The 13,228-nt window shown below is 44.9% G+C and overlaps 1 protein-coding gene across 5 annotated transcripts in view; it reads right to left on the bottom strand.

Annotated features, from left to right (window-relative positions):
• The window catches only part of myo3a (myosin IIIA), a 312,459-nt gene that overhangs the window by 57,157 nt on the left and 242,074 nt on the right, over positions 1 to 13,228 (bottom strand). For all 5 annotated transcript variants that reach the window (XM_033015890.1, XM_033015903.1, XM_033015896.1 and 2 more), the window contains 3 exons: positions 10,382 to 10,505; positions 8,494 to 9,013; positions 92 to 239 (listed from right to left, as the gene is read on the bottom strand). In XM_033015890.1, coding sequence (XP_032871781.1) covers positions 92 to 239; positions 8,494 to 9,013; positions 10,382 to 10,505 — 792 coding nt within the window. The remainder of the gene's footprint in view (positions 1 to 91; positions 240 to 8,493; positions 9,014 to 10,381; positions 10,506 to 13,228) is intronic.

Genomic DNA, 13,228 nt, shown 5'->3' with positions numbered 1-13,228 from the left:
AAAGGCCACTTTGTAGTGGAAACCCATGTTTCTTCAGGTTCTTATTTTATTCTAAACATTGTGTTGCTGTAAAGGAACAACATAGACAAACCTGGCTGAAGCTGCACTGATGATGGACTCCCTTTCGATTGCTTATTCACAGCTTGTAGATCTTGGCTCTTAGACGTCAGATAGTGTGAGGCAAAGACATCATTAAGCTTCTTCTGGGCAAGCAGGAAGTCACTGGAACGTTTTGTTATCTAATTTAAAGAACATAACAAATATGTTTTTTAATTGAAAATCAAACATGCATTTTGAAAAACTCAGCAGGTTCTGATGAACCGGAAATTAGGTTCAGGCGGGTTGAGCGAAGGAGGTCAGCAAAACGAGCGCCCAGTCTACGTTTGGTCTCGCCGATGTGTTAAGAGTCCACATTTTGAACAACAGATACAGTAGATGAGGTTGGAGGAGGTGCAAGTTAACCTCTGCCTAACCTGAAAGGACTGTCGGGGTCCCAGGAGAGCGTCGAGGGAGGAGGTATAGGACAGGTGTTGCATCTTCTGCGGTTGCAGGGGAAGGTACCTGGGGAGCGGGTGGTTTGGGTGGGAAGGGATGAGTTAACCAGGGAGTTGCAGAGGGAACGGTCTCTGCGGAAGGCGGAAAGTGGTGGAGATGGGAAAATGTGACTAGTGTTGGGATTCTGTTGGTGGTGGCAACAATTTCAGAGGATTATGTGTTGTATGCGACGGCTGATGGGTGAAAGGTAAGGACTCAGGGGACTCTGACTCTGTTGCGACTAAGGGCAGGGGAGCAAGGGCACAGAAGCGGGATACTGAGGAGACATGAGTGAGGGCCTCGTCTATGGTGGGAGAGGGGAACCCCCGTTCCCTAAATAATGAAACATCTCGGATGTAATGGAACACCTCATCTTGGGCGCAGATGTAGCGTAGACAGAGGAATTGGGAGTAGGGGATCGAGTCTTTGCAGGAAGCAGGGTGGGAAGAAGTGTAGTTGAGACATTTGTGGGAGTCAGTGGGTTTGTAATAGATGTCAATCGATAGTCTATTTCTTATGATGGAGACTGGGAGATCAAGAAAGGGGAGAGAGGCGTCGAAGATGGTCCAAGTAAATTTGAGCGCAGGATAGAAAAGTGGTGGGGAAGTTGATGGAGGTTCAAGGTTCACATTTATTTGTCACATGCACTATAAGGTCCAGTGAAGTCCATGAGTTCTGCATGGGTGCAGGAGGTAGCACCAATGCAGTCGTCAATGTAATGGAGATAGAGTTCAGGGATAGGGGCCTGAGTGTGTCCAGCATGTTCTGTTTTTTGAATGTCCATTGGACATTATGAAGGACAGTTTTAGTTTAGTATTAGTTTTAGGTTAGTTTATTGTCACTTGTACCGAAGTACAGTGAAAACTTTTTGTTGCGTGCTAACCAGTCAGCCCAAACATTCTGCTGTAACATCTTCCATTACTACTTAAAATGTTTCCCAATGATATTGAAGATAGATCAGGATAATTTTCTAAATCATATTTGAATGTGCTTTAGAAAAATGATAAAGATAGCAGCTATTAGTTTTATGCAAAGTCATATTTCACAAGCTGCTGAGTCTGGCAATTAGTAACATACGGGTGGGTTTGGGCAGATTTCCCAGCATTTGTTTCAGGAAGAAACCTGGTAGGATTTTTACAAATGGAACTTCATCACTCTGAATGTCTCAAAAAATAAACATTAACTTTCCAGAGACAAATAAGGCAACACATTTACCTACACCAGATCATAAAGATGACTCCATGTAAGTTAATAACGTTTCTGCATGTAAGCATGTTAGCTTTGAGTTTGCTAACAATCCAATTATTTTTCTTTCTACATATCTAGGGAGACCAACCACAAGTTAGTTGTATTAAATTGTATCGACCACTGATATTGGTCACAGCCATAGAGTTATAATCAAAAGGAGTTATCATGATATTATTATGACATTATAGAATTGTCTATGTTTGCTTCATCAATTAACCCTATCTATATTAATTCTGACATGCACATTAATACTTAAGTTCTGCTATTTCCAATTTTTAGGGTGATAAGAAATCCTTTTTCTTCTCGTTAGGAATCTGACATTCATTGATGAATTAAGATGAAGGGTTTCGGAGTATTCTTGTTTGGGTATCAATCCCAATGTTCTCTACTAGGCACAATTTCTTTATATCTCAATATACAATAGACAATAGGTGCAGGAGTAGGCCATTCGGCCCTTCGAGCCAGCACCGCCATTCACTGTGATCATGGCTGATCATCCTCAATCAGTACCCCGTTCCTGCCTTCTCCCCATATTCCCTGACTCCACTACCTTTAAGAGCTCTATCTAAATCTCTCTTGAAAGCATCCAGAGAATTGACCTGAGGCAGTGAATTCTACAGATTCACAACCCTCTTTCTTTTTTTTTTCTCATCTCCATTCTAAATGGCTTATTTTTAAATTGTAGCCCCTGGTTCTAGACTCCCCCAACATCTGGAACATGTTTCCCACCTCTAGCATGTTCAAATCCTTAATAATCTTACATGTTTCAATTAGATACCCTCTCATCCTTCTAAATTCCAGAGTATACAAGCCCTGCCGCTCCATTCTATCAACATATGACAGTCCCACTATTCCGGGAATTATCCTACGCTGCACTCTCTCAATAGCAAGAATGTCCTTCCTCAAATTTGGAGACCAAAACTGCACACAATACTCCAGGTGTGGTTTCACTAGGGCCCCGTACAACTGCAGATGGACTTCTTTGCTCCTATACTCATCTCATCTTGTTATGAAGGCCAACATGCCATTCGCTTTCTTCACTGTCTGCTGTACCTGCATGCTTATTTTCAGTGACTGATGAACAAGGACCCCCAGATCTCGATGTACTTCCCCTTTTCCCAACTTGATATCATTCAGATAACAATCTGCCTTCCTGTTTTTGCCACCAAAGTGGATAACCTTACATTTATCCAAATTTTACTTCGGAGTCACGTGAGTGACTACGTGAAGAAGCCCGCCACGACACATGCGTGTCATATCACTTTCACGCTTGCGAAACGACAGGCGGGGTGGAGCGTTCCCCCACAGCGGTAAGTTTGAAACCGCAACCTGCAGGTAAGTGATTTACTCTGCGGTAGTGTTTGTCCCCGCGCTGTTTTTACACGGGGGGGGGGGGGAAGCTGGACAAAATAGTGTCCACAAGTGCTGCGAGTGAAGCTGGCTGGGGAGGACCGCAAAGTTGCGGGAGCCAGCAGCAGCTGAAGGCACAAGCCCCGTAAGGGATCAGCTGTGCCGACTTTTGATCCCGCGCGGCAAGAACACCACGGCCGGGCGGGAGACTATTCAAATGGGGCCGTCGGCTTTTTGACAAGTCGAAAATGGCAGGAGGCGGGGTGGAACGACGTTCCCCCATAGCGACAATTTTAACCTGGACCTGCAGGTAAAAGCTGCGGTCTTTTTGTGTTTTCCCATGCTGATTACAGGTGGAGAAACCAACGGGCTGCGACAAAGCTGGTGGGCCAGCAGCGGCCAGCGGCACTTGAATCACCTATAATGGGATCAGCTGTGCCCGATGTCGCCTCCGCACTGGCCAGATCCACTCCGCGGCAAGGCAGTAAGGACAAAGCTGGTGAGGGAGGACCGCGGAGCAGCGGGCAGCCAGCAGCAGCCAGCGGCACTCGGATCACCGATAGCGGGATGAGCTGTGCCCGATGTCGCCTCCGCACCGGCCAGATCCACGCGGCTGGGCGGAAAGGCTAGACACAAAAACAAACAAGGTCGTGGAATCAGAGGAGCCCGACTTTAAACAACCGCGGGCGGCCAGCGACCGAGAGCGCTGGAGCCGGATGGAGCGGTGTGTGGAGCATTTGCTCCAACGTGACAGACTCCGGGAGGTGGAGTCGGGTCACTGTGGGCCTATGATAAACCCACAGCAGTACCTCTTGAAGGGCTGCACAGTGCTTCTACCTCATCAGAGGGGAGCACTGCGGGTCAGTTCTGGGCTGACCTGGAAGAGGGGTCCGCAGAAGGAAAGACAAGTGTGCAAGGGGTGCAGGAACGAGAGAACCTACTGGACTAATAAAAGGGACTCCAACAAAAACCCACTACAGCCAAAGACAGCACCCCAACGCACCCACCAGCAGAACTGGTGAAAGCTCGAAGGCCCGGTACTCAAAACATGAGTCTTTTTTAGGCCATGGCCCAGGCCGGCCTTCTTGGAAGATGCGGGGACCTCCAACGCCAACCAAACCGAAAATCCAGACACCAGCGCAACAATAGCAGCGAAGAACCTACAAAAAGAAGTAAACCTGCCACTGGTAACTATGGAGGTAGGTGGGTCTGGTTCCCTACAAAATACAGGGAGCATGGAGGTTGGGGAGAGATTACACTCTTTTCTGAATGCATGGAGCATGTTAACAACCGATACTTACATCTTAAGCAGTACCCAGGGATATACAATAGAGTTTATACACAAGTACAGCCCTCCAGTTCAACCTATACCGAACCAAATGTTCGTGCTTTCTGATAAAGAAAAATCAAAAGCGCAAGCTGAACTGGAGCGGCTTTACGTAAAAGGTGTAATTGAGAAAACTCAACACGAACCATTAGAATTCGTGTCCAATATATTTACCAAAAACAAAAAAGATGGTGGTTGTCGCATCATCATAGATCTGACAAAATTGAAACCTTTGTTACTGCTAAACAATTAATTTCCAAAGGTTACTTCATGGCTAGCATCGATTTAAAAGATGCTTACTATTCAGTGCCTATACGAGGTGACCACAGATGTTACTTAAAATTCAACTGGATGGGACAACTCTGGCAGTATAAAGCACTGCCAAATGAGTTATCATCAGCCCCAGGCTGTTCACAAAATTTTGAAACCAGCCCTAGCGTTTCTACGGAAACGTAAACACATAGTCATGGCATATTTAGATGACATACTCATTGTGGGCAAAACTTTGGAATTGGCCAAACAAACTGTAACAGCCACAAAACAGTTATTTGAAAAACTGGGATTTATTATCCATCCAGTTAAATCTAAACTAACGCCTTCCACTACTATGGACTAATTGGGGTTCACCATTGACTCAGTTCACATGTCGGTGACTCTGCCTAAGGGAAAGGCTAGAGATTTAATAGAGGCTTGCAATAACCTCATTGACATCAGCAAACCATCCATCAGATTGGTAGCAAAAGTAATTAACAAAATGGTGGCTGCCTTTCCAGCCACACAATTTAGACCTCTACATTACCAAAACTTACAGAGAGCAAAAATACAAGCACTCTAAATTAATGCAGGTCACTTTGACAGACCTATGAAACTACCAATCAAGCTGAAATGGAACTAAAATGGTGGATAGATAACATCTGGCTTTGTTCCAATCCTATCATTGTCAGTAACCCTTCCATGGTACTACAAACTGATGCCAGTGCACTTGGGTGGGGGCCACCAATACCATCACCAGCTGTGGAGGTAGATGGACTGCTCAGGAGGCATCATTATTACTCACACTGGGCATAAACTACCTGGAAATGTTGGGTGTATTCCATGGCCTAAAGTCATATTGCACTGGGTCATATCACCAACATGTTAGACTACAGATAGACAATACCACCGTGCTAGCATACATTAGCCACATGGGTGGAAACAAATCGACATCATGTGACAATCTGGCTAATACAATTTGGCAATGGTGTATCCAGAGAGATATTTGGATATCAGCCACTTACCTACCAGGAAGACTAAATTTAGTGGCAGACACCAGGTCACGCAAATTTAATGAAAACACCGAATGGATGTTGAATAAAAAAGTATTTGCTGATATTACAACAAAATATGGAACACCAGATATCAATCTATTCACATCCAGACTTAACCACCAGTTATCAAATTATGTTTCATGGGAACCAGACCCTGGGGCAGCGGCGACAGATGCATTTTCGCTGCATTGGGTATTGTTTATTTACGCATTCCCTCCTTTCTGCCTCATCAGTCGGGTATTAAGGAAAATACAACAAGACTCTGCGTCTGGTATTTTGGTAGTACCCGATTGGCCTACTCAACCATGGTTCCCAGTGGTATTAAACATGGTATTAGAACCATGTATCACCATCCCACATAGACCAGATTTATTGCTACATCCCGTAACAAGGGATAGCCACCCATGCCATAAACATTTGAACTTATTAATTTCTAGAGTTTCAAAACACCTCTACTACACCTGGGACTGACGGACCGAACAGTGAACATGATCTCGGCGGCCCAAAGACAGTCAACCAAAAAACAGTATCTGGTCTATATCAGGAAGTGGGTGATGCACTGCCATAAAAACAACATCACCTACAGAGACATGAACATCCCGTCTGTTCTGGAATATCTGGCAGGCCTCCACTACGATGAGGGGCTCAGTTACAGTGCCATCAACTGCGCCAGAAGTGCCCTATCGACTTACCTATGGCAGGGGACAGAGCGTTACTCTGTTGGGACTCACCCACTGGTAACAAAACTTATGAGGGGAATTTTTAATACTAATCCCCCAAGAACCAGGTACTCCCAAATATGGGATGTAAGTATTGTCCTGAAGATGCTCAGGAATTGGTCTCCAGCAACAGCTCTGTCCCTACACAGACTGACATTAAAAACAGTCATGCTAATGGCATTGGTCACGGCACAGAGGGTACAGTCACTGCATAAACTAAGACTGGACAACATGACTTCCTCAACAGAAAATATTACGTTTCGTATCTATGAGTTAGTAAGCAGAACAGACAGGGATCAGCAGGCCTCAATATACAATTTAGGTCATACCCAACAGATGACCGTCTGTGTATAGTAAGACATCTGTCGTTATACATGGAGAAAACGAAAATCCTAAGAGGCAATGAGAAGGCACTTTTTGGTCAGCCACAAGCAACCACACAAAAGAGTGACGGTCCAGACCATTTCAAGATGGCTGAAACAGGTGCTAACACAGGCTGGGGTGGATACTAATATTTTAAAATCTCATTCCACCAGGGCTGCAGCTACATCGGCAGCGATACAGTTGGATGTACCAATGGACCAAATCCTCAAGGCAGCAGGATGGTCTGGGGAAAAAACATTCCAATTCTTTTACAATAAACCTGTAATGAAACCTGGAACGTTTGCAGAACCAATTTTAAGTTCTGTAAATTAATTTAAACGCATAAAAAGGGGTTATAAATTTGTGTTAATAAATTTTATGATTTTAATGTCGAATTCATGTCCAAATTATGCTAACACAATTCCTCCTACAGTCATCAAGGCAGACGTGATGCATGGACTCGTTTCCACGGCATGAAATCACAGAGCTTTAAAATCTTCACGTAGTCACTCACGTGACTCCGAAGTAAAATAGTAAGATTAAACGAGAACTTACCAGTTTGAAGTTTGATCTGTATTTTATGAGGAGTTACGATGAGGGATTACGTGCCCTCCGCTCCCACCCTTGATCATATACTCAACTGGTATCTCTTCTCTAATCTTACTATGTTTAGTCATTACAGTTATCTGTGATTTCACACCGCTGCTTTGAAGAATGATACGCATGCGTCGTGGCGGGCTTCTTCACGTAATCCCTCATCGTAACTCCTCATAAAATACAGATCAAACTTCAAACTGGTAAGTTCTCGTTTAACCTTACTATTAAACTGCATCTGCCCACTCACCCAACCTGTCCAAGTCACCCTGCATCATCATAACATCCTCCTCACAGTCCCACTTTGTGTCATCTGCAAATTTGTTAATGTTACTTTTAATACCTTCATCTAAATCATTGATGTATATTGTAAATAGCTACGGTCCCAGCACCAAGCCTTGCGGTACCCCACTAGTCACTGCCTGCCATTCTGAAAGGGACCCGTTAATCCCTACTCTCTGTTTCTTGTCTGCCAACCAATTTTCTATCCATGTCAGTACCCAACCCCAAATACCATGTGCTCTGATTTTACTCACTAATCTTCTATGTGGGACCATATCAAATGTTTTCTGAAAGTCCAGGTACACTACATCCACTTGCTCTCTCTTGTCAATTTTCCTAGTTACATCCTCAAAAAATGCCGGAAGATTAGTCAAGCATGATTTCCCCTTCGTAAATCCATGCTGACTTGGACCGATCCTGTAACTGCTATCTAAATGTGCTACTATTTCATCTTTTATAATTGACTCCAGCATCTTCCCCACCACCGATGTCAGGCTAACTGGTCTATAATTTCCTGTTTCCTCTCTCCCACCTTTCTTAAAAAGTGGGACAACATTAGCTACCCTCCAATCCGCATGAACTGATCCTGAATCTATAGAACATTGGAAAATGATCACCAATGCGTCCACGATTTCTAGAGCCACTTCCGCAAATACCCTGGGATGCAGACCATCAGGGGGAAATACTGTCATTATTTCCATCGACTGAGCTGACTTTCAAAAGTTAATGTCCAGTATATGAAACAAGCAAAATACTTGATAACACCCACCTGCTTTGAAAAAGTTGTAAACATTTCTCCTTCCCTTTCAACACAGTCTTGAATTTGTTTTCTTTCCTTAAATCCTCTGTAATTACTTTGAATTTTCACAGCTGCTTGCTGTTCGTCCTTCTCGTTCCCCTGTAGTTCATTAGCCTCCATGTTCACAGTGTGGGCTTCTTCCTCTGGGGTGTTACTACTGTGTTTTCCTCGACCAGGGAGCTTTCCCTCATCCTCCAGACGTTTTCTCTCTCGGTGCCCACGATAGTTGCTCTGAATAACCTTTGCGGCGTTGTCCTCATCGTCCCCTGCATTGGGTGCACGTGCGGCCCCGCTTGATGCTGCCCTGCCCACACTTTTGTGGCTCGCCCTGGATTTTTGGCTGTCACTGCGAATGTCACTTTTAGTTTCACCTCTCCCCACTTTCCCTGGGGTTCCTCTTGCTGAGTCTGTTCTTGCTCCTTGCACCCCTTTTCCATTCACGTCGGAACCGTCCTTCTGTTCCCCATACGGATTCTTCGCCTCATGGACACTAATCATGGTAAGCAAAAAGTAAGTCTTATGCTGGGTTTTTGAAGGATAATTAACAAAACCATCGTCAAGCACAAATAATCTGGTTAAGTATTTTCTTGCAGAGTTGGAGACACAAGATTCTGCAGATGCTGGAATCTGGAGCAAATATCGAACTGCCTCACCCCCTCACCTCTTGTTCTAGCTCTCTCACCTCCATTATTTCCGTTCCAAATGAAGGGTCTTGACCCAAACATTATCTGTCCATTTCCTTCCACGGTTGCTCCTTGACCAGCTGAGTTCCTCCAGCAGTTTGATTTTTGCTCAGGATTCCAGCATCAGCTGTCTCTCGTGTCCCAATTTTACTGCTCTACTGCATACTCTCTGGAGTTACCCACGTTGAAGATGTTTTCCATCACTCTTCAATGGGGAATTCTGTGAGATGCTCTCTCATTGATTCCCCCTCTGTAAGTTCTGCTGCTCTTCAATCACGTTCCAGCTCTCGACCCATCCCCTCAGCTCACTACACTGGCTATTGCTTCCGCTCCCCACTATTTTAATCCAGGTGAAGGGTCTTAATCTGAAACATCAATTATCTATTTCCCCGACAGAAGTATATAAAATTATGTGAGGCAAAGGAGGTCAGAACCTATTTCCCAGGGCAGAAATGCTAAAGACTGGCGGGCATAGCTTTATAAACAACTGGAGAAAGTTTAAAGGAGATGTGCAGGGCAGGTTTCTTTTATGTAAAGAATGTGGCTGTCTGGAACACAGTGCCAATGGTGGTGGTGAGAGCAGATACGATAGTGGCATTTAAGAGGCTTTTAGATAGGCACATAAATATGCAGGGAATGGAGGGTATGGATCACATGCAGGCAGAGATTAGTTTAACTTGGTATTATGTTCAGCATAGATATTGTGGGCTGAAGTGCCTTTTCCTGTGTAGGAAGGAATTGCAGACGCTGGTTTACACCGAAGATGGACACAGAATGCTGGAGTAACTCAACGGGACAGGCAGCATCTCTGGACCTTCTTCAGACTGAAGAAGGGTCTCGACCCAAAACATCATCCATTCCTTCTATCCAGAGATGCTGTCTGTCTCGCTGAGTTACTCCAGCATTTTGTGCCTTTTCCTGTGCTGTATTGTCTATGTCCCTCCACAAATGCTAGCTCGATCACTCTACTGTACACCCAAGATTCTAAAACAATGCATAGTGAGTATCAACTTTGTATGGCGAGTTTAAACGGAGGCAGCAGATCATTTTTACATTACCTATGAGAATGAGAAATTGCAAGAAGATGCAATGCAACTCAATACAGCTACACAAGTTCAAATTCTAGTTATCGTCATACATGTTTCTATTTGTTTAATGTTTAATATGTAACTTACATTGGCTCATTCAAAGCCTTTCTGTCTTTGAAGCCTCTGTAGTGAGCCTGGATTTTAACTGCAGCATGGTGCTTCTCTTCCAGCATTTTTCTATAAACTTTCATGCTCAAGTATCCTCTTGCAACTGAGGCGAATAAATAGTAAAAATAATTTTAATGGTGTCAGAGAATAAAATCAAAGTCTCCTTGTTTTGCATTTTAGATATTTTATGTGCATTTTAGAAGACATTTGAATGATCCTGCATGAAATTCCAGAACTGTTGACGTTTATCTTCAGCCAGTGGCAGCAAGCTCATTATTTCCATGCAACCTGGCAAAATTGAAACGTGTGCAGGAATAAAGACTATGCTCCTTATTGGTGCTGTTTTTTTTAATGCTGCACAAATAGAAGTAAAATCATTTTCTTTTTAGTGAATGGACTGTGATAAAGAAGGAGGTCTGATCAACATGCCCTCTGTTTGATTGGGCATTTGCATTAAGGGCCTGTCCCACCAGCATGCGATTGCGCGATCGCATGCGTCTAGCGTGACCAAACGTGGTGGCTTGAGGCATACGGCCTCGCGGGGCCGGTCCAACTTCCAACCGCGGAGGCGTCTGGAGTTGTGCAGGGCTGGTTCCGACATCATACTCACCAATCAGCTGGGCAGGAGGCGGGCCGACTGAATTTGGACATCGCACGGCATCGGGCGGTGACGTCATCGCGCAACGGCACGCCGGGTGGTGACGTCATCGCGCAACGGCATGCGCTAGGCGTACGCCGCCAAGACGCTGCATACGGCTTCAAGACGCTGCGTACGATGTCGAAATGTTGCGTACACCCGTCGAGGCGCTGCGTACGGCCTCAATGCGGCTGCGTGCCGACAGGCCGTTGTCGCGCGGGATTTTCAGACAGTGCAAGATTTTTGGAGCCCTGCGCCATGTCGGGACCAGCCCTGCACAACTTCATACGCCTCCGCTGATCGAAGTGGGACTGACCCCGCGAAGCCATAAGGCTCAAGCGACCACTTTTGGTCGCGATAGACGCATGCTATCGCATGCTGGTGGGACAGGCCCTTTACAAACCTTGCTTGCAGCCTGATTTACTTTCTATTCTGATGCAAGAGTCGTCAAGAATGTTTTATTGTCATATGTCCCAGATAGAACAATGAAATTCTTTCTTGCTGCCGCAGAACGGAATATGTAATCATAATAAATATTATAACAACATCTCAGAAAAAAAAGGAACCAACAATAGCATTGCAGAGGTAATGACCTAATTCCCTCTGCAACGCTCATGGTAAATTAGATCAAAATGGTTTGAAACCTGGCAGAGAGATTACCACACCTTGGTCCAATGAATCTCAGGATCCCGACAATACATCGGTTTCTGACCAAGTGGTTGGAAATACTCTTGGTCTGTCGGGATCTCATTACACCTCCTATGAAAACAGCCAGCCTAACACAAGTAACCTGACAGTGGGAGATAACCTTTAAGTTATTTCGACTTTTGACTTAAGATATACAGCGCGGAAACAGGCCCTTTGACCCACTGAGTCCGTGCCGACCAGCGATCATCACATACACCAACACTATCCTACATTCTAGGGACAATTTCACAACTTACTGAAGTCAATTAACCTACAAACGTGTATGTCTTTGGAGTGTGGGGGGAAATCGGAGCACCCGGAAAAACCCACCCAGTTACAAGGAGAATGTGCAAACTCCGTACGGACAGCGTCTGTAGTCAGGATCGAACCCGGGTCTCTGGCACTGTAAGGCAGCAACTCTACCGATGTGACACTATGCCGGGCTGGAGTTTACTTTTTGAGTTTACTTGCCAGTTTTCCTTTGGACCGCCAATTAATATTCCCTTCCATGGAACTGATTCCCTCCCAAAGCTTACAACTCTTGCCTGACCCCCAACACCCCACTCACTGATCTCTGGAACCTCCAATAATAAATTCATAAACCCCAGGTCCCATCCTCGAGACTCAAAAACACGATTGGTCAGACAACATCTGTGGATTGGAGGTTCCAGATTCAATGAACTCCCTCCAATTGACTGAGCTCCACCCATGTCTCAAATGGTGATCGTAAACACTAGTACCATTAAAGATCTGCCAACCATCAATCCAACCTCCTTCCGAACCCTCATCTTGCCCCGCCATTCCCAGGCTCTCCTCCCTCATCATTCCCTCGTCCCTATTCACTTCACCTATTTTCCATGGTATTGTCTGCACTTTGTTGGACTGAAATTTTAAGTGACTGCTCATTGATCAAACCAGTCATTGGAGCATTTGAGTGTATATAAGTATATATGAGTGCTCAGGGCCGTAGGTGGCCGCTATTTGTACACATTGGTTATAGAAACATAGAAACATAGAAAATAGGTGCAGTAGGCCATTTGGCCCTTTGATCCTGCACCGCCATTCAATATGATCATAGCTGATCATCCAACTCAGTATCCTGTGCCTGCCTTCTCTCCATACCCACTGATCCCTTTAGCCACAAGTGCCACATCTAACTCCCTCTTCAATATAGCCAATGAACTGGCATCAACTACCTTCTGTGGCCGAGAATTCCACAGATTCACCACTCTCTGTGTAAAAAATGATTTTCTCATCTCGGTCCCAGCAGACTTCCCCCTTATCCTTAAACTGTGACCCCTTGTTCTGGACTTCCCCAACATTGGGAATAATCTTCCTGCATCCAGCCTGTCCAACCCCTTAAGAATTTTGTAAGTTTCTATAAGATCCCCCCTCAATTTTCTAAATTCTAGCGAGTACAAGCCGAGTCTATCCAGTCTTTCTTCATATGAAAGTCCTGACATCCCAGGAATCAGTCTGGTGAACCTACTCCCTCTATGGCA

The sequence above is a fragment of the Amblyraja radiata genome, chromosome 2 (assembly GCF_010909765.2).
Source record: "Amblyraja radiata isolate CabotCenter1 chromosome 2, sAmbRad1.1.pri, whole genome shotgun sequence".
NCBI lineage: Eukaryota > Metazoa > Chordata > Chondrichthyes > Rajiformes > Rajidae > Amblyraja > Amblyraja radiata.
This window is presented reverse-complemented; position numbering and strand designations above follow the sequence as displayed.